At 34.9% G+C, this 27,507-nt stretch overlaps 1 protein-coding gene across 3 annotated transcripts in view; it reads right to left on the minus strand.

The window, feature by feature from the left end:
- LOC136042083 (prolyl 4-hydroxylase subunit alpha-1-like) overlaps positions 1 to 27,507 on the minus strand; it is a 122,345-nt gene that overhangs the window by 88,184 nt on the left and 6,654 nt on the right. For all 3 annotated transcript variants that reach the window (XM_065726979.1, XM_065726977.1, XM_065726980.1), the window contains exons 2-5: positions 23,123 to 23,348; positions 9,618 to 9,769; positions 4,611 to 4,781; positions 2,930 to 3,094 (exon numbers count right to left, since the gene is read on the minus strand). In XM_065726979.1, the coding sequence (XP_065583051.1) occupies positions 2,930 to 3,094; positions 4,611 to 4,781; positions 9,618 to 9,769; positions 23,123 to 23,348 (714 nt within the window). The remainder of the gene's footprint in view (positions 1 to 2,929; positions 3,095 to 4,610; positions 4,782 to 9,617; positions 9,770 to 23,122; positions 23,349 to 27,507) is intronic.

Consider the following 27,507-nt stretch of genomic DNA (forward strand, 5'->3'; position numbering starts at 1 on the left):
GATAAAATGGGGTTTTCAATTTTGATAAAATTAAATAATATGTACACAAAAATAGACTTAAATGAGACGTTTGTGATAATAAGAGTGAGATAAATATTATTGGATTGACTGAGACTTGGCTTAATGATCATAGTGATTCGCTACTTGATATTAATGGTTATAAGTTTTTTTTTAAAGAAAAATAGAATGATACATCAACATGGCGGGCTTGCATAATATAAACATGTATTATATATATAAATTTTGCAAACATAAAATGTTTATGTTTTACTGCTGATGATGGACACTGTATATGTGTCCGAAATATCCAGTTAAAAAATTTTATATTTGTTTCACTGTCAATTAACAGGTTTCATCCCTATTTTGAAATCTTATATTTTCGTCATAGAAAAGCAGTGTGGTCTTCGAATTTATTTAGCCAGTTATTGGTGTGTGCACTCGTATTACTGAGACCTCTAGAACTTTAAGTGATAGTATTTTTCGAGTGTTAAATATATATAGCCTAATTGTAATCCCAAATGAAGTGTTCCATTGTTCAATTTTGGCGTATATAGATATGTTTTAGTGAATAAAAATAGGCAATATTCTTGTTTTGATAAATCAAGTGTTAATGAACTAAAAATACCACTTGAGGGGTGTGGTTAGAGGTATTTAAGTGATTGCATGAACTATGGTGACAAGTTTGTAACGTGTCATGAAAAAGTCACCAATTTGATCAATGAAGTGTATATTAAGATAACTTTAAAGAAAAAGAATGACCTAAGCATTAAGAAGAGGCATGTACTGTATAGGGTTAGTAAAATTACTAACCGACAACTAGATTGAATTATTTATAAGAATTATAATAATGTGCTTAACAAATTGTCAAGAAAAGCAAAAAAGGATTACTACTCAAAAATGTTTAAGACGAGTAGTGGTAGCTATTTGAAGATTTGGAAAGTTATTCGGTCGATAATTGAAGGAATTGATAAGGTTCGATGTGGAAATAAACAATACCATTTAGATTTTAATGAAAAATTGGCTGACTCTTTTTCTAAGGCAAGTAATAAAAATAGACAGTCAGTTAGTATACATGAAAATTAAGGATCGTTTCGACAGTATATTGGGTTAGCTAGTGAAATAATTATTCGGTCGATAATTGGAGGAACTGATGAAAAATTGGCTGACCATTTTTCTAAGGTTGGTAATAAAAATAGACAGTAAGTATGCATGAAAATTAAGGGCCGTTTCGATAGTATGTTGGGCCAGTTAGTGAAATAAGCATGTGGCCGCAGAAGAAGAATGGACGTGAAGTGCCAACAGTGATTTCTGGAATAAACAATAACTCAGCAGGATTTTTCGTCCCTGTGTTTCCTGCAAGAAATTTTCCGAGTTATCAAAGATCAACTTGTTGATCACATTAATGGATGTTTTAAAGAGGGAATTTTCCCTCAGCCGTTTAAAATTGCAGAAAGAGTGCCAACTTTTAAGTCAGGTTACCTTGAAGATCATAGCAATTATAGAACGGTTTCACTGCTTCCAATTACAGCTAGAGTAATGGAGAAGATATTATACATAAGGATTGACACATTTCTAGAGAAGATAGGTTTTTTCTTTAAGAACCAATTTGGTTTCAGAAAGATACATTCTACAGAACATTCAATTCAATTTCTAACAACGTTGGTTAATGATGGTCATGATAGACACCTTAAAGTTATAACTGTATTTTTAGATATTTTAAAGGCATTTGATTCTGTCGACCATGAAATTCTATTATGTAAATTAGATAGTGCCGACACAAGAGGAAGAGCTCTGAATCTGTCGAGGTCTTATCTAAGTGATAGAAAATTATATTTGGATGATAGAAACTAAGACGCTTAGTTTTTCTGATAACATAAATTGTATAACATCTAAGATTCCACGTATTGTTGGAATTATTAGGAAATTAAAGCATATTTGCCCAAAATTTGTCCTTAAGACTTTTGTATTTTTCACTTGTCCATTGTTACCTTTTGTTTTGTTGTTCAGCATGGTCCTTATCTTTTCAATCGCATCTGAAAAACCTTAGAGCTTTACAGAATTCAGCCATTAGGATTGTAGCAAATTATGGACCTAGAAATTCAGTGAGGAATATGTATTTAAAACTGAATATTCTTCCTATTGTAGGTATTTTCCTTTTTTACCAATCGATGTTAAAGTCTGACATTTTTAATAACCTTACACCAAATTGTTTTAAAAATACGTTTACAATTAGTGTGGATCTTCACAATTATAATAGGAGAAACACAGATGTATTTTGTCCACCACAGTGTGAAACAACCCGGTTACAGTTTTCGGCAGTGTGTGAGCATGACCGAAGTATTTATCCGGGGAAATCTGAGGTATTTTTGTAATTATAATTATGATTATTTTTTATTTATTTATCTTTTGCTTTAGCAGTGTCATATATGACGTAAGAATTAGTGTTAAAGATGTGTTGTTAGTCCGTCGGCGGAGGATATTGTTTTGTTTTTGTTTATTTATATAGAATTATGTACTTTAAGTTGGAATTGGCCTAACAAACCGAAAGGTTCCTTGGCACATATTTTGTAAATTTGTATGTAAACAAAATGATGCTCCTGAACAAAAAATATATTTTATCAATCAGTTTTAGATATATTTTTAGAAAGACAAATAAAGAAAACATTAGTGGTTATTCATATGCCAATATATGCATTCATATGTCCAAATATTGGACACAAAAGAGAAGGGTTGTTTCCTTAATACAGGGGCAGAGCCAGGATTTCTTAGGAAGCAGACTAAACCAGTTCTTCACAAGCGGAGTTTAAATTTGTGAAAAGTATTTATGTAAATTCGAAAAAATTTTTAATTCTCACGAAAAAAGCTGGGCTCACCTGTAAGAACTAAATAGCACAATAAATGCTCAGTGGATCTACCTGTCTCTGCTTACCTTGCATATAAATTGAAAAAGCCAAATACTCCAAGATTTCAGATTCTGATGTTGTCTTATAAACTTCTTCCTTAAGAATACTCATCGCTTCTGTCATCCATAAGATGGTATGATAATAATCTTTACTATTGTAAGTCTGTCGTCCAAGTTCAAAGCAATCACCAGCTGTTAACAGAAAAAAGCACAAATTATTAACAATTAACACAAGTTTATTCAGGTGAATAGACGTGATGACTAAATCAACCTATTTAAATAGTAATTGACCATGCGCAGTCCTATTGCATGGAAATTCATTGCTCCATAAATTTAAACAAAGGCAAGCACCTGAGATCACATAATTTCTCATCTCGAAAAGATTTTCCAAAAATCAATCGGTCCCACAAATAATCAAAACCATCATTTGAGTCCATTACCAGGATGCAAGGATTTCAGATAGCAGGATACCATTTTACATGTTCAGATGCTGACATTTCTTTATTTCTGTAAACGAAAATATAACTAATAGAATTTTAGATCATTTTCTGCCCATTTGTTACAATTACGTCTATTTTGAAAGTAGTTACCTTATGGAAATTTCAATAATAAAATCTCTGTCTAATAAAAGAAGAGAATTCAAACGAATAATTATGAAAATAAATATAAAAACTGCGAAAAAGAATAAATTAGTAAAAGAACAGAGACTACTAACAAAATAAAATGTGTACATACGAAATTTGGAAATAAACCTGTTTGAAATTGTTTATAATAGTCAACTTATTTAAAACTTCGCTTGTAAGCAATTTGATGCTATAATAGAATATATGGCGACGGGATTAAAATACAGTAAAATTATTGATAGGAAAGGTAAAAATGAGAATTATTTAGGCATCAATGTAAAGTCTAATAATAGTGACGGTGCCTCAAACTAATTTCATTTCAAACGTTGCACTTTATTTTCTATCTATTTTGAGGCTCGTGACGAAAAAAAAAAGTTAGGAAACGATGCTATAGATAAATGAATGAAGTATCAAATGGAACAACTCAGACACAGAGAGCTAAAATCTTAAATACTGTAGAGTGAAAAACGCTCCAGCCCGCCTTGAAAGGACATTCCCCATCAAACTTGCCCCTCCCCGGTTAAAAACCAGAGCCCCTCTCCTTCAGTTAATAAAGCTTGGACCTGGGTCGATCCATACTGTAGGATACGTACACGAAGATTTTCTATTTTTGAACTGAAAAGATTGCTACCTTATATTCATTTTCAAGATAAAATCAATGATATGGATAATTCCTAGAAAAGAAATAACCTATGACAAAAAGTCAACGTCGTCGTTCCCTCATCTGGCTGAAGTTAATCTTGCTCCTCTTATCTAAATTTTGTATAAGCCTCAATCAAACGATTTTCTTTTCTTTTTTTTCAAAGCCTTTCTTTTTTCCTTTTTTTTGCCAATTATAGAAAACCAAAGCAGTAAAACAGACCTTTTTTTTATTCCAGTGCTTCGAATATTACTTTTTAAGGAATAATAAGATAATTATTTTTATGATAACTAATCGTTGGGGTCATTGATACAAGAAAGAACTAAACCATTCTTCAAATTCGATTAGAGGTATTTTAGGATAAAACACAACACAATAAATTATTCAAAAATTGTCAACTTCGAAATCGTTTTACTACTGTAAGAAATAAATAGCTCTGACATACCTGTTAAACTTCTTGTATATCTTTTCCCCAATATTTCTCCTCGTGCCAAATCTTTTGTATCTAGTTTATACGTGTCTTGCAGTCTAGTTAACGCCACAGCAGCACCGGTTAAATCTTCTTCACTAGGGAATCGTAGCACATTTCGGAATTCTGTTATGTTCTTGACAATTACTGAGGGACGAAACGGATTAAAATTTATACACAGTAAGCCAAGATTAACACATGGACCAATACATTCATGGTACCAAACAAAAAGTAAGGGGCGACTCGAGCCATTAGTAAATCCCTAAGATATAGAATTTTGCTAAGAATTTTATGCATCAAAAGAATTGGCATTTTATGGCGATTTCAAATATGTAACAGACATTAAGCTTCAAAATCAGACATTTAAAATTTATGAGCCTGAGAATATTATAATGATTTTAGAAGGCAGGATACATAAAAAAAGATAGTAATATTTATGAACATTACACATCACCATTACAGCATCACAGAGAATCCTTCGGAAGAGGTTTCGAGGTCCTATCTTCAAAACTTTGAAATTTCGTATTTATTTCCGAAAAGTATTGCAATGCATGAGGTTTTTTAGGGGGTCATTCTATCGAAAGACTGGTTGTAGAATGTCGGGAGAGGTTCATCTGAACGAATATGAACAATTTTAGTGTCCTTTAAGTAAAAAAAAAGAAATTATACCCCAGCAGAGGGCTGCTTTCTATCAGTCTATGAGCCGAAACAATAGTTTTGGCGAAAAAAATGGCTAAAATGGTATCGAGTAAAACTTCATTTGAAGCGTCATTAATATCGGTACAGTGGTGTATAGCTTCGCACAACCTACCAGGAAGAAGGGCCAATGGCAGAAGGCCTTTGCACATACGGGACAAGTTATGTTTGTTTGAAGTCTTAGTATCACTTAATTGAGCGAATTTGCTTAAACTCATCTGCAATTGTGGCTTTTCAGACATCCCTTATTTGTAATAATTTTTGAGCCATGAAAAGGTATATAGGCTATAAAAATACGAAAAACCAAATAAATAAAGAAAACCAGAAAACTGGAAATATGTCGTTACAATGATAAGTGTACGGAGGCTAAGGCCCGAGCGAGCAAAAGGAGGCAACAAATTACTGACGAAGCTTACTGTTTGCTAGTTGGACACTCTTTGCTAATGTAAATTAAGTTTGCTAATGAAGTTAATTTAATTTTGTAAATTAAGTTTGCTAATTAAGTTAATTTAAGTTTGTAAATTAAGTTTGCTAATTAAGTTAATTTAAGTTTGTAAATTAAGTTTGTGCAATTGCACAAACGTTCTCTCTGAAAAACAAGATCCGTTGAATCTCAATGAGATGTATTTTTAAGGAAATTTAAGTCTTTAAATAAAACGCTATATGCTTTGATTGAAAAGAATTACTACTGAAACACTAAAAACGAGCAGAGTGAAAAACGACCATTTTCTATTTCAGATCACAAGATCTAATCAACCCTTTACGCATTTGGCCTATGGTTATACCCAGCCGGCAAGGCTGACGTAAAAAAAAACAGATGATGTTTCAAAAACATATATAGCAGCGTGTAAAGTTACCTTTGGCATCGTCAAACACGTTAGAATGCCCCTAGGAGAAGGACAGAAAACATTAAGGACAAATCATGACTATCATTACGTAAGAGCAATTTTGGGTTTTAGCCATCTTTGCGTCTTATAATCCATCCCGCCATAACATATCAACAAAAAAGGTTAATAGGACATCGTTACAATCTATTTTTTCTTATCAACTTATCTCTTCGTGATAAATTCTCTCGGTGTGATCATTCGTGCAAATAACTTAGATAAGAAAATCAAACACGAGAAACAACATTCTATTTCATACAGAGTACATGACTTATCACCTAGACAAAAAGTCTAAATGTTTATTTGAACTGTCAGAAATTTCTATAATTTACCCACCCCATATTCATAGAGAGCAGTGTTCCGTCGTAGCTCAGTTCCCTGAAATATCTGCCCAGCTTCAGGGAAGCCGAGAGTTCAAGCCCCATTCATGTCGAATATTTATATAAATTCCGCACTTGTGTTTGATGTTCTGTCGAAAAGTGACCCCACTCAAGTTCTGTCGAAAAGTGAAGTTTGGTTAATGCTAATGAAATAAAACAAAATATGATGAAAATACAATAATTTATCAACAAACTATGAAAACAACAACAAAGAATTGTGGAAGGGGGGTACTCAGTTCGCATTATATTAAACACGTAGCCTAAACTAACCTGACCCAACCAAAATACCAACTAAATATTTAAATAAAATATAGCTACAATGTAGTTTCCCACCGAGACAAAGCTAATATTGTAGTTTCCTAACCTAACCTGACAGTTCCATTTTCAACAGAAATTGAGAGGCGTGGCTATAAGACAAGTACGTACAATTCTACTAAACTTACGATAGGACAACAAAAAAAAACTTTTCCAATCACGGAACAGGAATACAAGACAATTTCTGCTCAGATCCCGAGGGGAAGCTCACTCCCAGAAATCATATACACCAGGTGGTGCGTTACAAGCGTAGCGGAACTGTCCCAAGAGTGACGAAAATGCGCCAAGTATATTATCAAAAGAGCGTATCAGCAATGCCGCAGAACAGCTAAGAGCATTGATTTGAAACTTTCAGGCCGGTTGAAGGGGATTTTATTTCATTTTGCATGCAATTTAGTTACTCTTTTTACTTGAAATTACTTCCCTAAAAGTATTTAAAAACAAACTTATTCCTACGAGAAAAATATCCTGAAATATATTCCGTCGCTCAACCACCACTGCTATTTTGGCGTCCGCCCCCGGGAAATTTTCTGCCGTCGCCCCTGAAAATATAGTTTTTGTTTCGTAGATTTTATTTCATTTATTTTATCACATGAGCTATTTGTATGTTTCTGACAGAGCACAGATATCACCAAGTACTTAGTTGAAGATATCATTCAAATTCAGTCAAATTCACGCCTTTTCTTGGAACTAAGTTCTTCTAAAATCATTTTTTTTTTCACTGCAGTTTTCACCCGTTGAGAGAAATTAACATTTAACGAAAAAAAACTAGGGCTACGTAATTTACTTTCACCTTTAACTATGCCTCGAGGTGAAGAACAGCCAAATCTCAAAAAACATTGTCAATAATGATCATCGGCAGTAAAACGCTCAAAATAATTATTGATAATCATATATCGCAAGTAAAAGTTACTCCTGTTTGAAAGATTATTGTAGAGAATCAGAGCAGTGGAATTGAACAAATCTTGAAGATTTGTACCAGACGTTGAATAAAAAAATAAATTGTTTCAACTGAAAGTAAGGAGCAGAATGAAAGCTTAAAGCGAATAGAATTTATTCCGTATATGAGGGGGGAGGCCTAACCCTTCCTCAACCCTCGCCATGGCTATCTCAAATATACCACAATATGTTGTGGTTTTCATAAAGATCCCTTGACTTTGTGGAGGTGCCCCCCCCCTTTTAAAAATCAGGCAAATGTTTTCGGGCTCGCAGTTTCTGGTGGGTAACATTAAACCTAATGAAATTTAAGTATTTAGGATCAGCATAAAAACTCCATTGATATTGGTATCAAGATTCCGTTTTAGATTTTCGGTTACTATTGGATTTAGTGATTCCTTGCAAACAGCTCTTTACCCCGAACTGTTGGAAACTATAAACAACACTAAATTGCATACAAAATGCCATTTTCCTTCCGGATAAAGATCCCTTGACTTTGTGGAGGAGCCCCCCCCCCCTTTCAAAAATCAGGCAAATGTTTTTGGGCTCGCAGTTTCTGGTGGGTAACATTAAACCTAATGAAATTTAAGTATTTAGGATCAGCATAAAAACTCTATTGATATTGGTATCAAGATTCCGTTTTAGATTTTCGGTTACTATTGGATTTAGTGATTCCTTGCAAACAGCTCTTTACCCCGAACTGTTGGAAACTATAAACAACACTAAATTGCATACAAAATGCCATTTTCCTTCCGGATCTTCCGAGGTAAAATGGTCATACTGCATCGTTTATAAACTGAAATCCTTCTCCCTTTTTCTTAGCAAAATTACAAATTTATCAGGTGCGTGCATCAGGGCGATTGTTCATATCCGTACATCCCCCAGGCCCAGATTGTTGAAAAACCAGCCCCCCCCCCCAAGAAACACATATCAAGCCTTTAAAACGTATTTTGAATACTTTGAAACGTATTTTGAATACTGCCTCAAGACAACAGTCAGAATATTATAAGGACTTTTTGGAATGCCTTGAGACAAGAGACCCAGCACTTAAAATATGCGTAATATGGGTCGAACGGATTGACCCGAGCTTGTACACTAGCATGGATTAGAATTTGGGAGAACTCTGACTCGTTTTGGGGTTACAGAGGGGGGGGGTCTAATTTTTTGAATGGTATTTATATAGCCATTATATAATGAAGAAGCACATTTTATTCCATTTTGAGGCTTTTTTGAATCCCCTAGGATCAACCTCTCGCCATAACACTAACCATGTGAAGTATTTTGATCGGTTGCTTATTCTTGTCACGATGCGGCTTTACATTCAAATTTCAACCTTATACTAAGTAATTCTTGAAAGTAAGAAAGGAATTTAAAAAGAAAGTTATCTCCGAGAAAAACGAAACTAAACACCCGTACAGTAAAAAGTCTGAGTGAGATAATATAATTCATACGTGATCACAAGTCTAGCCCACAGAGGGAGAGGAGGCATAACTATTTTTCCCTGAAATACACATGAGCACAAAACTAACTTATTTTAAAGGCAGAATTTTTGGTCTTTTCATCCCGTGGGCCATTCTCAGGGGAACATTTTCCATCCACCCCCTCCCTTTGTACACAATTATGTAGACGTTAGTCTTTTAGTTGTAATATTAAACTGTAACATTGCTTATTTTCCCTTTTCATTCTTTCCTAAAACCGAAAAAATAAGTTTAGAGTCTAAAAACGAAAAACAGACAAAAAAACAAAACTTTTGCTCTAAAATATAGACTTACCTGAGGCTTGATTTTGGAGCATAGTGCTTTCTACTTCTTTCCAGTCAGCTGTCAGTCTTTTGACAAGCAGATAAGCGTTTATGGGATTTTCAAGATATTTGGTCGTATCCTGGCTTGCTTCTTTATGAAGATCTGAATACTCATTGAAATACCTATAATAGGCTTTCTTATAAATATAATTTCATTTTTTTGTGGATTCAGACTTCTTCTATGACGAATAAATATCTTTTAGTAGTTTTGGAACCTCCTCAAGATTCAAAATTTCGAAAACTTAAATTTTTGCAAATGACCACAACAAAATCCATTTCATGAGATGTCTCTTGACTTTTTCACACTTTTATTCAAATGTGGAGGTTTTTAGGCTGGTCGCAGGAACGGTTTTTTGTTCTAGAATTTAAATATGAAAATAACCCATAAAAATTTCATAGAAACACTGTCATACATTAATAGCTTTTTATTACTTGAGATAAGAGCCAAGTTATGGGAAAATTAACTGCATTTGCTGTATTTGTTCAAGTGGTAATTCTGGCCTCTTATGCCCGGGACTAAATCTTGATTAACACCCTCCCCCCTTTCTCCTACAAAGTTTTCGAGCCAAATTTTAACAATTTTTCATTTATTACCAAAATTATTTTCAATTTATTAATTAATTTAAAAAAGTAACTATCTTTTAATTTATTATTTATATTACTTAATTATTGTCAGTTATTTTACTATAATTATTATTATTATTCAATTTTTAGTTGTGTTTTTATTTTATAAATCAACTAATAGTTTATTCATTATTTTCATTTATTAACTACGCCCTCTACTTTAATTTAACAAAAATAAATTTCCAAAATACAAAAAGATTATAACAGTTTGATTATTTTTTTGAAATTTTGCACCCCTAAATTTATGCGCTCGGGGTAAGTGCCCCCTCTGTCCCTCCCCTAAAACCACCTCTGCGTTAATTGATATATTTGGTCTTTTATTTTTCCTCGGCATTGCACCTCTTAATGGCTTCATTTTCTTTCTTTCTTTTGCATTTATCAAACAGTTCATGGTAACGACCTGTAGTAAGAGGCGACCCGGCTCAATGATAGTGCTTTCGTTAAGTTTGACTTTTCAATAAACCTATAACACTGGAAATACCGGTTCTTCAAGTTTTGCTCATCATGCGTAATTTAAGCTTTAAACCAGAACTTTTGCAAAGAATCTTCAAACATCAGATCATTTTTACTCATAGCCTCAAAATAGAAACATTATATTTCAACTCTTATAATCCTTTGTGCTTGACAACCCATTAAGAAATCTACCTCGAATCTTAATTCTTTGGCTCACTTATTAAAGCTGCGAATTCGATACATCCATAACTTTCACTTCGAGTGGGACGAAGTTTACTTACTTCCTTTCTTGTGTCGGGATGCAGGCATCCCCAACTAGCCCCAAATCCAGAATTCTTAAACCTTGAATTGGTCAGGCTGATCAGTCGATAGTTAGTCGCTTGGTAAAACCTAGCAACGGAGTATGCCACGTGGTACTGAACTTCCTAAGCCACCAATATTTCAAGATTTGACGTGGCCAGGCTCCACTACAGTTTCTTTTGTTACCTTTGACGTCGCTCGCAGGAGCTAATAGATTCAATCAAGAGAATTTCGTGATGCATTTAGTCTGGTGTTTTTTGGAGCTGTGGCAATCTATTCATTTAAAGCTTCTCTCTTTGATGGTGAGCGAAAATTGCCATCGAAAACACTTGCTTTTGCAATGAATCGTGACTTGGCTCATTTTTTAGACCAGTCGTTAGCCAATTTTTCATCGGAGTTCAACAAAACAAAGAATTTGTCAACCCCTTAATATTTAGATGGTAGCGTTCCTCGTGAACAAATTTTCATACAAAACACTGATTCCATATACGTCCACCAGGGCTCCGAGGGGTTAAGCTTAGCTTGACTTAAGGCTCTTGCCAAGACGGTGTATAGAACGGTGTTAATTTTCTTGCCATAGGCAAACTTTCTTTAATCACTACTAAGAACGAAGAAAGCTCAAACCTCTAATTTCTTTAGCAACGAGATAAACTATTAAAGTTTAGAGTGGCCATGCGATACCACCCCTTTGCCTCAGTCTCAAACCCAAACACTGAAAAAACGAACTTAAGCAAAATCAAAAACAGAAATGACTTTTTGTAAAAGTAGATGACAGAACTGACGAACCCTTGGCAAAATGCTTTTTTTTAGAGCTGTAAATTTTTATGGCACTTGGTATTAACCAAGTGACATATAGCAATTGCCAATTCTGTCGGTCTGTCTATCGGTCTGTCTGTCGGTCCCGGTTTTGCTACTTTAGGCACTTCCAGGTAAGCTAGGACGATGAAATTTGGCAAGCGTATCAGGGACCGGACCAGATTAAATTAGAATTAATTCTTAAAAATTAGAAAAAATGAGGCATTTTTAACTTACGAACGGGTGATCGGATTTCAATGAAATTTGATGTTTAGAAGGATATCGGGTATTAGAGCTCTTATTTTAAATCCCGACCGGATCTGGTGACGGGGGCGGGGAGTTAGGAGAAGGAAACCTAAAACTTGGAAAACACTTGGAGTGGAGGGATCGGGATGAAACATGGTGGGAAAAATGGTAATTCTGAAAAATAAGAAAAAATGACGTATTTTTAACTTACGAAGGAGAGATCGGATCTTCATGAAACTTCATATTTAGAAGGACCTCGTAACTCAGATATCTTATTTTAAATCTCAACCGGATCAAGCGTAATTGGGGGGGGGGGGCAGTTGGGGACCGGGACCGGGAATCTTAGAAAATACTTAAAGCGGTGAGATCAGGATGAAACTGGATGGGAAGAATAGAAACATGTCTAAGAGACGTGACTGACATAACTGGACCGGATCTGGTCTCTTTGGTGGAATTGGGGAGGGGGGGGGGTAATTTTGAAAATTGAGGTATTTGTAACTTACGAAAGGGTGACCAGATCTTATTGAAATTTGATATTTAGAAGGATCTTGTGCTTTAAAGTTCTAATTTCAAATTCCGACCAGATCCTGTGACATTCGGGGGAGTTAGAGGGGGAAACCAGAATTCTTGGAAAACATGAAAATTGGGGTATATTTATCTTACGAATAGATGATCGGATCGTAATGAAATATGATTTTTAGAAGGAATTCATGTCTCAGAGCTCTTATTTCAAATCCCGACCAGATCTTTTGACATAGGGGGGAGTTGGAGGGGGAAATCTTGGAAAAACACTTGGAGTGGAGGAATCGGGATGAAGCTTGGTGGATAGAATAAATAAATGTCCTTGATACGTGATTGACAGAATCGTACTGGATTCGCTCTCTTTGGGGGAGTTTGGGGGAGGGTTTCAGTGATTTGGCGAGTTCGGTGCTTCTGGACGTGCTAGGGCGATGAAAATTGGTAGGCGTGTCAGGGAGCTGCACAATTTGACTTGATAAAGTCGTTTTCCCAGATTCGACCATCTGGGGGGCTAAAGGGAGAGGAAAAATTAGAAAAAATTAGGTATTTATAACTTACGAGTGGGTGATCGGATCTTAATGAATTTTGATATTTAGAAGGACATTGTGACTCAGAGCTCTTATTTTAAATCTTGGCATTAAAGCCGGCATTAAGCCTCTTATTTTTCTTTTTAAATCAATCTATTGATTCATAGAATTTTGTTAGAGCTCATACCATATGATCTCTTGGCTCTTCTCGCCTCGTCACAAGTGCCATATGAGCTCTTAGCTCTTGTTCTATTTAAGATACTATGAAAATATCTTTTTACGGCGCCAAGAAATCGCCACACATCTGAAGCACTTGATAGTTCGTATAGCTTCTATTTGAAACTGCTGCTTGGTTAGACATTGCTTTCTATTTGAGAGCAAAAACATAGCTCGAAGAAACAGAGGCTTGGCGAAACAGCTTCAGATAGTCCTTTCTGACACAGCAAATAAAACCTAGCTTTTACACTGTAGGCTCTGGCTCAAAGAAAAGCTAACACCATCCTTCTTGGCACTCTTTCCGAGTTGTTACATCATACCCATCAATCCAGTCAGAGATTCACAATTTTCTTAGTGTGGGTTAGGCCTTTACCACTTTTTTGCAATAAAATGAAATTGACGGCAAACACAGAAAAAAAAATATCAAACTATTGCCCCCGCAACATAACCACAATGAGTACATAAATCCAGGCAGCCAAATGTCAGGGGTGTCACAAAATATTTTCAAGGGGCGAGGGAAGAAACAGCGGGAATATGATACTAATGTTTTGAGGAAATACAGCTACGAAAGATTGTGAAAGAAAAAAAAAACTAAAACTTTATACTAGAGTGAATTTCGTTATCAGCCAGTTTGTTAACACGTGCAAAACGAAAGTGAAAAAACTTGAACCGACACGTTCTTTTGTATTGTTTCGAAACCAAAGGATTAGGCAACTGTAAACTAAATGACGAAACAAATTCCTACTGGTTCTTTGCTATATATTAGATAAAAAAAACAAGTTTTTTTAACTGAAAGTAAGGAGCGACATTAAAACTTAAAAAGAACAGAAATTACTTCGTATATGAAAGGGGCTGCTTCCTCATCAACGCCCTGCTCTTTACGCTAAAGTTTAACTCTTTCTCTTAACTCTACTTTTTAAAACAGTAAAAAACCTGATGAAACTTATATATTTCAAATCAACATTAAAATGCGATTCTTTTGATGTAGCTATTGGTATCAAAATTCCATTCTTTAGAGTTTTGGTTACTATTGAGCCGGGTCGCTCCTTACTACAGTTCGTTACCACGAACTGCGAACGAAGAAACTGCACCTTGCCGTATGCCCTTTTCTACTGGAACTGCTACAGCCGAAATTTGTGGGCCATCAATTGTCGGGACTTTAATTCTAATCTTCAGTTTCTTATATATATATATATATATATATATATATATATATATATATATATATATATATATATATATATATAAAATGGCAGTTGCAGATAAAGTGCCCTATATATAATGAGGTGAGACGGGAAAGCTTTAACGCAGGGAGCAAAAATATCTAAAGAAGCAGATATTCATTGTCCATACTAAATTGAGTGGCCAAAGAGAAAGTATGAAAAATAAAAACAATGAATAAACGAAGAATATTAGTATCGCCTACCTTAACATTATTATTTTTATTTTTTTTGTGTTTTTGGAATCTGAGTTACAATATCAGGGTAAGATAAAGGCTTAAAAAAAATAATAAATTCCAAATTAGTGACAACCGTAGAAGAGTTACTCTATGATGCAATAACACGGAGATAACGGACTGGGCCAAAGAACTGCGAACAATAAATTCCCGTAGACTTCGTCTGGCACCGACCAGAGGTGTCACAAGCCAAATGTTAGCGGAGAGGGGCGATAGATTTATCGACTTGTTGGTCATTTTTCCAAGTGATTTGGGTGATATTGCAATTAAAATCACCTAAATTGTTGTTCTCTGTCGATTGACATAGAGAAATTAGAGCACTATTTTACCAACTAAAATTTTTCACACGACTGGATGAGACATTGGGAGAGGGGTGCCCCCCTAGCATGACAACTCTGCCGACAACTATAGTATATGATACCAATTTACGCCTCACGATCGAGAACGCGTCTACTAGGCGTACCTCGCATAGTTTACCTGTCTAAAGCATCTTCAAGGGGCTTTTTTTCTAAGTTAATCTAAATAGAAAGGACTCGAGCCTTAAGTAAACAAATTTAAAGTTGACAGAGGTCCTTATTCCAAATAATCCAGCAATAGGTTAAGTAAAAAAATAATTTTCAAAAAGTGATTAAGTCCTGTTCACAAAAAATATTGGACATCGCCCACTAAAATACCTTTACTTGTATGGATTACGTGACTTTTCAGGAACGTATACCCAACTAGTGCGGGATTACTTGCTCCGCAACTGGGAAACTCAATAAACAGTTTTTTTTGTACTTTTAAATCGATTGGCTGTCTCAAAATTTCAAAACAATTGCAACTAGGTCCTCCATGGGGCAAAATCATAGTTTGGTGCCACAAAATCAGGCAGCAATATCTTTTTGTCACTTTAAAAGGGTTCTAGATCTCTTATTTCTCGTTCGAATGAACCCTTTCACGATCTTTTAGAACCGTAAGTTTGATGCCATAACTTCTGAAATGAAAAATAATTGGACATCTGTAATCTTTCTTCTGGGGAAAAAATAACAGTTCAAAATAGGGATGAAACCTTTTAATTGACAGTGAAACAAATACAACATTTTTTAACTGGATATTTCGGACACATATAAAGTGTCCATCATCAGCAGTAAAACACTACTTTACTGCTCACGATGGACACTGTATATGTGTCCGATATATCCAGTTAAAAATTTTTATATTTGTTTCACTGTCAATTAAAAGGTTTCATCCCTATTTTGAACTGTTATATTTTCGTCGTGGAAAGGCAGTGTGGTCTTCGAAGTTATCTTGGAAAAAAAAGGGAAAATTCCATATTTTCGTAAATAGAAGCTTGAAATCGCATATTAGGATCCTCTAATATGCTAACACTAAGATTTTCATAAAGGTTATTTTCCTTTTTTAGGGGTGTTTTCTGTATTTTTTGAAAATCAGACACATTTTCTCAGGCTCGTAGCGTTTGACGTGGGTACTTGTATGATATGCACCCTGCCTATGGCACTCAATCCTAATAAAATATACCAAAACAAGGTAACAATCTAATACTTCAGAAATAAATTGGGGCTATATATTCACCCATTAGCGGGGGGGGGGGGCTAAAGTATAAAGTATAGCAGGTCTGCATGCCTAAAGTGTTAGGTACAATTATTCGGCATATTATGTAGTAAGAATTGCTTTTTAACTTTACACTGCCCAAATACTTTACCCCCCCCCTAATGTGAAAATATATAGCCCATATTATATATTTTCCATCTACTTTGTCACTTCTCTTTGTCTTGTCTCAAGCTAAGCTGAAAGAAACTAACGAAAAAACTGGTTCTATAATGTTGTTCAATGATTGAACAACTTGAGCGATAGGGCGTTTATCATACAAGTACCTTGATGTGTAACATGAAACTTAATGAGTTTTGTTATATTTGGAATCAGTCATAAAAAAATATTTTGTGTATTGATTGATGTTAGAATTCTAATTTAAAAATCTTTGATTACTATTGGTCTGAGTCACTCCTTAATTAGCCTACATTTAATATATAAAAAAACCAGTTTTTTCCACGAAAAAAAGAGCAAAATTAAAACGTACAGAAAATATTCTGTATATCAGAGTGGGACCACACCTTCCTCATCCATCGCTCTTGACGCTAAATCCTTAATGTTCATCAAAAATAGTTCTCATTCAATTGGCCTTACGATCAAAGGGCCTTAGTCTCAAAGAATTGCCACGAAAAGTCGAACTTTACCATAAAAAATGAGGGACGAGGAAGGGGTAGCCCCTCTTATATACGGTTTAATTTGTGTTCGTTTCAATTTTCGATTTTGCTACATAGTTTCAGTTGAATTTTTTTTTTTTAATTTGATTTATGACCCTTTTTCAAATTATATAAAGAAATACATCGCCCCGTGTAAGATTCTTCCTGGAAGATTCCCCCCAGAAAATTCTCCCTGTGGAAAATCCCATCCCCGCATAAAATTCCTAATTTTTTTACATAGGAGCTTGAAACCAAACAAGTGGGGTTCTCTGATACGCTGAATCTGATGGTGTTATTTCCATGAAGATCGCTTGATCTTAAGGGGTGTTTCCCGTTTTTTGAAAAACTTTTTGCAAACTTTCTCAGTCTCGTAGATTTTGATGTGTTATATTAAACTTAATGAATTTTATAGATATGAATCAGCATAACAATTCAATTCTTTTGATGTAATAACCGTTATGAAAAATTCCCAAGTTTTTTACATAGGAGCTTGAAACCAAACAAGTGGGGTTCTCTGATACGCTGAATCTGATGGTGTTATTTCCATGAAGATCGCTTGATCTTAGGGGTGTTTCCCGTTTTTTGAAAAACTTTTTGCAAACTTTCTCAGTCTCGTAGATTTTGATGTGTTATATTAAACTTAATGAATTTTATAGATATGAATCAGCATAACAATTCAATTCTTTTGATGTAATAACCGTTATGAAAAATCCTTTTTTTAGAGTTTTGGTTACTATAAGGCCGAATAGCTCCTTACTTACAATTCGTTACCGCGATCTCTGGGAGAGACCAGATTCACAACGACCAAAGAATACTCACCTGAATCTGATGATTTTGAAGACAACTCTGGTGCTTTTTCTTTGCTTCTATGGTTTTCGGGGATCATGATTTGATCCTAGGGAGCAGAAATCTCAACAATATTTTTCATTGTTGGCATAAAATACTCGACAGAAAGGACCTATCCTCAGTAAAAACGAAAATTGGTTCCTGAACAATGAAAATATACCCGTGCACATACGTGACTCTGATCCAGGAGCTTTTGACCCAATCCAAAACTCCTGGCCTCGGCAGCTCCATCTTCCCCAAATATATATATATATATATACATATATATATATATATATATATATATATATATATATATATATATATATATATATATATATATATATATAAACAGTTCGTGGCAACGAACTGTCGTAAAGAGGGACCCGGCTCAATAGTAATCATCAAAAGTTACGAGCCTGATAAAATTTGCCTTATTTTGGAAAATAGGGGGAAACGCCCTCTAAAAGTCATAGAATCTTAACAAAAATTACGCCATCAGATTCAGCGTATCATAGAACCCTATTGTAGAAATTTCAAGCTCCTATCTACAAAAACGTAGAACTTTCTTTCTTTTTTTTTCTTGTCAGAAGACCGATCACGGGTGCGTGTTATTTTTTTTATCCTTATTTTTTTTCCAGGGTTCATCGTATCGACCAAGTGGTCCCAGAATGTCGCAAGAGTGCTCATTCTAACGGAAATTAAAAGTTCTAGTGCCCTTTTTAAGTGACTAAAAAAATTGGAGGGCACCTAGGCCCAGTCCCATGCTCATTTTTTCCCGAAAGTCAACGGACCAAATTTTGAGATAGCCATTTTGTTCAGCATAGTCAAAAAACATAACAACTATGTATTTGGGGATGACTTACTCCCCCACAGTCCTCGGGGGAGGGGCTGCAAGTCACAAACTTTGACCAATTTTTACATACAGTAATGGTTATTAGGAAGTGGAGACGTTTTCAGGGGGATTTTTTTGGTTGGGGGGGGGGGGGTTAGGGGAGGGGCTACGTGGGAGGAGATTTCCTTGGAGGAATTTGTCATGGAGGAAGAGAAATTCAATGAAGAGGGCGCAGAATTTTGTAGCATTATTTAAAAAAACAATGAAAAAGTAAATATGAAAGTTTTTTCAACTGAAAGTAAGGAGCAGCATTAAAACTAAAAACAAACAGAGATTATTACGCAAATATTTTATATATTATTAATGATTATTACGCAAGTATTTTTAGTAATTTCAACTATTTATTCTGCGGCCTTTCTGATTCAGGGGTCATTCTTAAAGAATTGGGACAAAATTTAAGCTTTAGTGCCAAGAGCGAGGTATTATCGAGGGGACAAACCTCCTCATATACATAATAAAAATATACGAATATAGAAGTTCGTTACGTTAGTTAATTCTTAAGTTACGTATATTTTTTACTAATAAAAACGTTCTTTAAAAATTAGAAGTTCTAGTTGCCTTTTAAAGTAACCGAAAATCAGGAGGGCAACTAGGCCTCCTTCTCCATCCCTTTTTTCTCAAAATCGTCTGATCAAAACTAAGAGAAAGCCATTTAGCCATCAAAAGGAATTAATATGCAAACTTCATTTTAATAATTTATGTGCGAAGAGCCAAAATCAAACATGCATTAATTCAAAAATGTTCAGAAACTAAATAAAAAAAATTGTTTTATTAACTGAAAGTAAGGAGCGACATTAAAACTTAAAACTGTTTAATAAAGTAGAATTGAGAGAAAGAGTCAAACCTTAGCGTAAAGAGCGGGGCGTTGAGAAGGGAACAGCCCCTTTCATACACGGAGTAATTTCTGTTCGTTTTAAGTTTTAATGTCGCTCCTTACTTTCAGTTTAAAAAAAACTAGTTTTTTTCATTTAATATATATATAAATCCGACATAACACCTTAAATTAGGCACCATTTTCTTAGACCAAACTACCTTTCTATGATGATCGAAATATTTTGACTTTTGTCCCTGTTTTCGCCGTCTAAATAAATGGATTTATCCGTTTTTAATTACCTTTTTAATAACATTTATAGCCCTATTTTTAACAAAGAAAAAATCCCTAGCAGTCAAAACCCCTCTAGAAGGAATAAACCCTTGAAGAGGAAACCCTGGTCAACGAGAAAAAAGAAGAGATAACGGGGTTAATGGCATCTTCTACGACAAATAATAGAAATGAGGAACAAAAATCAAGCACAGGTAGGTAAAATTATGTGACCTCTGAATTTTCGTGCCAGTCTTTCTCAAACCAGACAACGGTTTCTCTGTCCAAGAACCAAGACAATTTCTCCAGTAGCAAATTCTGGAAAGACTCCAAGATGCTAATATACATGGATCTCTAAGGAAATAACAAACAAAATGGCAAATATTTCTCAATTTTCGGGAATGTATGTGACATACACTGCCACTTTTCAATGGTCTCTAGTATGCCACTAAATCGACCTAGTTATGGGTCACTAGATATGTGTGCGTTAGACCATTGGTGGACACAGACTAGGGAGTGGTCACAGGATTTCTCCAAGGGCGGTCAAAAACACAAGAAGATTCACTTTTAGGTCATTGTTTTTCCATTTTATGGTAGAGGATAGTATCACGGATCTCGGAGGGGTATTCTCTCGTACCTCCCTGATTGCAGTGAGGAGGAGGGTGTTAAATTAGTAGGGGTACACACAAAAGAGTATATATATATATATATATATATATATATATATATATATATATATATATATATATATATATATATATATATATATATATATATATATATATATATATATATATATATATATATATATATATATATATGTATATATATATATATATATATATATATATATATATATATATATATAGTGATAAAATATGGATCGAATGGCTTATAATTAAGGCGGACCATGTTCTTTTTTTGTCATTTTCAAAGTACAGATGCTCCAACATACACAAAATGAGTTGTTGATCAGCCCAATCAATGTGGGACCTTTCACTCTTTCGGGTCTTCAGCTCTGGTGCTAGTATATTTATGCTTAGCTAAGAGATGTATGTGTGTGTGTGTTAGAGGGGGTGTATAATCATCCCGAAAAACCATTATATCTAAGAATAATAGGGGATTCAAGAGTATATAAATAGCAACAAAGACCACACTGCCTTTCTATAACAAACAAACACACTTAGAAACAATAGGGAAAATTTTCTCAAGACAGTGGAATTCAATTCAGTGAATATTTCGGGCCTATGTCCAAGGGCCGTTCTCAGCACAACATCAATATATATATATATATATATATATATATATATATATATATATATATATATATAACTTGCATTAAACTGGGAACTTTAAAACTAAAAATGTTTTTAAGAAACTTAAAGGTTTTTACTGTTTTTACTGAAACTTAGAAGTGATTACTAATTGAACAACCTAGACTTTTGTCCTTGTAGTTCTTGTGCAAGCTTCTTTCTCCTTTCTTAAATAATGGGATTATAATCCCATGTCTGCCAATTTTGCAGCCACTGAGGAATACTTGGTATTGCCGAGAATATCGTTGCAAGCACTGGTAGTACCCATTCTCTTGACCTCAACAGCCTAATTGGCCCTCCGTCGATCCCCGGTACTGAGTTCTCTCTCATACTTTTCAGGGCTTGCCATATTTCTTCCGGTCCAACCGGCTCCAGTAGTTTAGCTTCCTCTGATTCCAACTCCATATTGGTTGACTCTTCTAAACAATCCAGCTAAACAGAATTCTTCTTCAAAGAAAAGGATTCTTCTTAAAAGAATTATTCTTCAATGAAGAAATGAAGAGCGGAAAGTCTTATGATAGGGCCAAAGAGAAAAGTCAGACAAGTTCTTGCTCATACTCCTCACAACTTTTCTTCTTCACTATCCATTAATGGAGTTCTTGGTGCGCAGTCAGCTGCTCTATCGCCTTGTTTTGTCTCTCATCTGAACGATATTCTTAATTTGAGTCGCAGTATTCAGCGCTCTTGCGATGCTTCGACATCGCTACAATCTGAGTATGCAAAGCTCGACCCCAAGAGTCACAAGTCGCTTTTTTTCAACTGGAAGCAAGAGCCATCAGCGGGGATCCCTCTAAGAAACAGTAAGAGCAAGCCGGCTGACTATCTGTCTTGGCTTTTTCTACAATTAGCCATGGCTTGATGCCCACAACTATTCGATTTTAATTCAATCTCCAACTGTTTATCTACCAGTTAAAGGGGAAGGGAGCTGGTTTTTACCCTCTGGACCCCCCCCCCAAACACACACACACGCACCGAAAAACACTATGGGGAGAATATTTTAGGGAAGAATTTTCGGTGCTTGCTTGTTAGCTAGCACGCACTCAAGAACTGAATTTAGGTTAATCATAATGAAAAATACCAAAGTATGATAAAATATAATACTTTAGAAACAAATTTGAGCTATATATTTGCACATTAGGGGTGGGGGTAAAGTATATCGGGCCTGCATTTCTAAAGTGTTAGGTACAATTATTCTGCATATTATAAAGTAAGAATTGTTGGAACCCCTATACTTTACCCCCCCCCCCCTAATGTGCAAATATATGGCCCTAATTTGTATCTAAAGCATTGGTATTTGGTTAAAATATAGCTACAATGCAGTTTTGCCAGAGCGTCAGAGCGCTTTACTGAAAACTAATACATTTTAAACATTCTCTCTTTTATAATGCAAGCTGTCCTAAACTCATACCGATTTTGATCAAATGAAAATGACAATTGAGCTGTTTATAGGGTTTAAGCAGGAGGGAGGGTGTGTAGCATCAATCTTGTTGCAAACTTGAGAAGCCTTAGAATATTATAGGCTGATTTTTCGTTGTATTCCTATTGATGTTATGACAAATAATGCAAATATTTATATTTTAATATAACTTTTAATATTTAATATTAAACAAATAGTTAAACAATTATGCAAATAGTTTTCAGTAAAGCATAATAATCGGTCTCGAAATTAGCAGGTTTAGGGGGCGGTAGTCCTACTCCTGTTTGTGGTGATTTTTACCGTTTCAACTGTACCTTAATCATTCACTTTAGTTTCTGTTCATTTTAGGATTTATTTATTCATCTATAGCCGTCTTTGTTATCTTTACATTACATTGGATTATTTGTTCTAATTTATGTTCGTTTTAGGTTTCATCTATTCACTGATAATAATTTCTGTCCGTTATCAGTTTGAACTATGTTCGTCTTAGGTTTTAATGTGTCCTTTTGAAAAGCTTCTTTTCTCAGAAACCCTTTTTTCTAATTAATTAAAAGAAAAATACTTACTTTTTGAGTCTGTTAAGCCTCTCTTCTTCCACTCCGATGTATTTATTTAACTGTTGTATCAGTTCAGATTCTGTGTCTATTAACGGCTCCATATCAACTAGGGCTGTAAATACTTCAGCTTTAGCATAGTTCATAAATATTCTTAACACTGAGTACAGAGCAACCCAAAACAACATTTTGTTCTTCCTTTCGACGAGAGTAGAGAGACAGTCAAGATTGCTAAGTTCTAAAAAGAAAAGAAAAATAGTTAATGCAATAAAACTCAGAAATTACAAAGGGACCGACTTAATGTAATTTTGTTCCTGAAGATTAACAAGAGCTAAGAGCTCATATGGTACTTGTGACGAGGTCGGAAGTGCCAATAACTCATATGGCATGAGCTCTAGCAAAATTCTAAGAATAAATAGATTAATTTAAAAGGAAAATCAGAGGCTTAATACCGGTCGAGATTTAAAATAAGAGCTCTGAGACACGAGGTCCTTCTAAATATCAAAATTCATTAAGATCCGATCACCCACTCGTAAGTTAAAAATACCTCATTTTTTTCTAATTTTTCAGAATTAACCCTCCCCCCAACTCCTCCAAAGAGAGCGAATCCGTTCTGGTTATTTCAGTTACGTGTTTAGGACTTTGTGCTTGTTTTTCCCACCAAGTTTCATACCGATCCCTCCACTCTAAGTGTTTTCCAAGATTTAAGGTTCCCGCTCCTACTCCCCCCAATGTCAACAGATCCGGTCGGGATTTAAAACGAAAGCTCTAAGATACGATATCGTTCTAAATATCAAATTTCATTAAGATCTCATCATCCGTTCGTAAGTTAAAAATGCCTTATTTTTTCTAATTTTTCTGAATTAACCGTCCCACCACTTCCCCCCGATGATCGAATCAGGGAAACAACTATTTTTAATTTAATCTGGTCTGGTCCCTGATATGCCTGCCAAATTTCGTCGTCCTAGCGTATCTGGGATTGCCTAAACTAGCAAAACCGGGACCGACAGACCGACCGACCGACAGAATTTGCAATCGCTATATGCCACTTGGTATTTGCAAAGTGCTATAAAAACCATAATTGTCGACCATTGTTACCATGGTCGTCGCGAACTCAACACCAACAAATATAGATAAAGGGTTGTTCAAAGTCAGGTTTTCCAGCTGCATCGGATGGCACAAACCAAGTCAATACTCAAATTTTAGCATAGAAACACCAAAAAATTAATGTTCCGCTGTATATTTAACTCTAAGAAATACGTATATTGGTACATTTAGTATAAAATCCACGGTTTTCACTAAAATATCAATCAATCAATCAATTTATTAATACTAAAAGAAAAAATATTACAAAAGTAAAGCAGTTACTAGGCCCAAGAAGCTTTACTTCTTGGTTATATAGTTAGGCTTGGTAATATAGTTAAGGAACTTTTCAAAGACAGTTTTTCAAGCCGCGTATAACGACCTGCGCCTTAAAAATAGTTTCAAATTCCATTACAAAGATACCACCATAAGAAATTATTTCATTTTATGCTTAATTTTTAAATATACTTGTGCGCATGTATTGTTGCTAAATCCAAAACTAAGCGAATAGCACTAAAATCATAGCTTTTATTATACAGAACCAATATTGATCCGTTCTCTGAAAAACAAACTCAATAAAATTCAAAATATTAATGAAAAAGAAATAGAAGCCAAACTAAAACGAATAGGAGTTCACTCGCGGAATGTGTACCATTCAATCAAAAGAGCAGAAAAAAAACCCCATCAAATGCGATCTGATGGCATTGTAACAAAGATTCTGGTAGCCAACATTGGTCCAAAGAGCATGTCCCTCGGACAAATTGTTGCGTGCGCTTTTTGATAGCTTGAGAGTCCATAAAAATTTGGGAATGCACATAACAGATACTACAAATTTGTTCAAAAGTTTTAAGTATTAAGCACTTGACAATATGTACTTAAGCAGTAATTTTTTTAAGTGCATGACTTTTACCTGATATGTACTTAAAGTGCTTTCTTTTACTGGATTATTTGTTAAATCTGTAGCCTATCGAGAAACATTTAATGCTACAAGACTGAAACATAAAACTAATGAATTTGCACAATTGTGAAGTTAAGAATTTAGATTCTTTGACAGACGATAAAATTAAAAAAAAACAAGCTTTTTTAACTGAAAGTAAGGAGCGACATTAAAACTTAAAACTAACAATAATTATTCTGTGTATGAAAGGGGCTGTCCTCTCCTCAGGGGAGAGTTGAGGATTAGTTTATGTATTTTCGCCTCAACATCAACAGATTGCACTACAGGGATATCGCGGTCTGGTGCTGGGGGGGGGGGCAGGGAATATTACATGGTTTGTTCAATAGCGGCAAGGTGTCTATTTAGTGAATTCGCTGTAGTTTCATTGGGAGCATCAAGATTAAAGTCAACATTTTTGACTGTTTTACCAATGATTTTCTTGACTGTATTAACTGTATTTTCTTTGAATGTATTATTTAAACCATTAAGCCCCATGAGCAATGAGTTTCTGTTTGTAGATGCTATATTCAGTTTCACAGATCACCACACCATGTCTGCAGACAAACCAATTTAAAGTACGAAGTAGAACTAGTAAAAAAAAAGTTTTTTTTTACCAATTTCAAGGAAATATAAAGGAATTCTACTTCAATTTGCTTGAACAAAGACTTTTGTATCACAAATTCTGTGATACAAAGATCGGACGAATTCTGTTCACTCTCCCTTTAACCACCGCTGCGGCTGAAAGAAGCTTTTCGACTTTGAAGGGAGTGAAAACTTACCTGAGATCTACAATGACTACATAACGCTTAACAAATCTTTCGATTCTACCATTTGAAAGAGAGGAAAGTGAAAAATTCTTAAAAAGACTGACGAAATACTAGAATTGCTTAATAATAACGGAAGAGAAGGATACAGTTGTAAATATGGACCATATAAATAAGCTGGTAACCCTTAATAGGTAAATCATGTGAATGTACTCAATTGCACAAGTGTTCTTATGAAAGTAAACTAGACCTACGTTGCATGGGCAACGTGAGGTGTTGCGGCAACCTTTGCTCGTCTTCGCCAAGTAAAGTGTTTCTAAAGCAACATTTTGGTTTTGTTTCCTCGCTTCGATTAAATGCTGAAGTTGTTAATCTGTAAGGATCTTAAAATAAATAGTATGCCAACTCGCAAAAGTCGCAAACCCCTCATTGCAACTAGCAAAAGTTGCAAACCCCTCATTACTGAAGATGAGTGTAGCCTAACATCTGACTGTCGCTTAAAACTCCCCTATATGTTTCATAATTGGTATCGGCCTATTTTTGGTTTCAGTATATACCTTACTACTGAAGTTGTCAACCCCTTTAAACTTTCAAACTGGTATATTTCAGGAAGGAATTGTTCTAACAGAAAATGGATGATATATACTTTGATCAGCTCATCAAGAGCTATCGACTGCCGTCGAAAGAAATAATCTATCTGTCTTAGTTCAAAAGTTGACTTTTTGCGTAGGCCAAGTTTCTAACGCCATTACTTAGAAAGGAGCAAAGGATAAACTCCAATTTCTTTAGCAATGAGAGAACGTTTAAAGTTTAAGAGGCATATCTGATACCACTTCTGTATAGGCCTATTTTTGGTTTCAGTGTGTACCTTACTACTCAAGTTGTCAACCCCTTTTAACTTTCAAACAGATATATCTCATGAAGGAATTTTTCTACCAAAAAATGGATGACATATACTTTGACCAATGAGCTATCGACTGCCGTCGAAGAAAAAAACACCATCTGTCTTAGTTCAAAAGTTGACTTTTTTGCCGTAGACCGAGTTTCTAACGTCATCACTTAGAAAGAAGCAAAGAATAAATTCTAATTTCTTTAGCAATGAGAGAACTTTTAAAGTTTAAGAGGCACATCTGATACCATTTCTCTACCGTAATCTCAAGCACGAAAAACCGAATGATAAACTCAGCTGAAATCACGAACAGAAATGGGTAGAAACAATTGATGACAGCCGTTTCGGTCCCCACTTTTTGTTTCTGTAAATTTTTCTATTTATCATTCAAAGAATATATATTGGCTGTGGGGCCTGGTAACTGCTGCATATATTTAACACTTGTAGATTTTAGTCCATCTTCAATTTGAAACTGGTGCCTGCCAGCTTGCCTGCTAGAACAGAGCTTTCCACTCGAAAGCAGAAACATGGTTTGACGAAACGAAAGCTTGACTGCATAACTTCAGATAGTTCTCTCTGACATACACAATAAAACTCCAAGTCACTTCAGACACCATAGGCTCTGGCTCAAGGACAAGCAAAAACCATCCTTTTTGGCCCCAGGCAAGAGTTCTACGAAATTTCCCAAAATGCAAAGTCATATTCATCAATCTGGCCTAATGTC

This window comes from Artemia franciscana, unplaced genomic scaffold (genome assembly GCF_032884065.1).
Source record: "Artemia franciscana unplaced genomic scaffold, ASM3288406v1 PGA_scaffold_62, whole genome shotgun sequence".
NCBI classification, from domain to species: Eukaryota; Metazoa; Arthropoda; class Branchiopoda; order Anostraca; family Artemiidae; genus Artemia; species Artemia franciscana.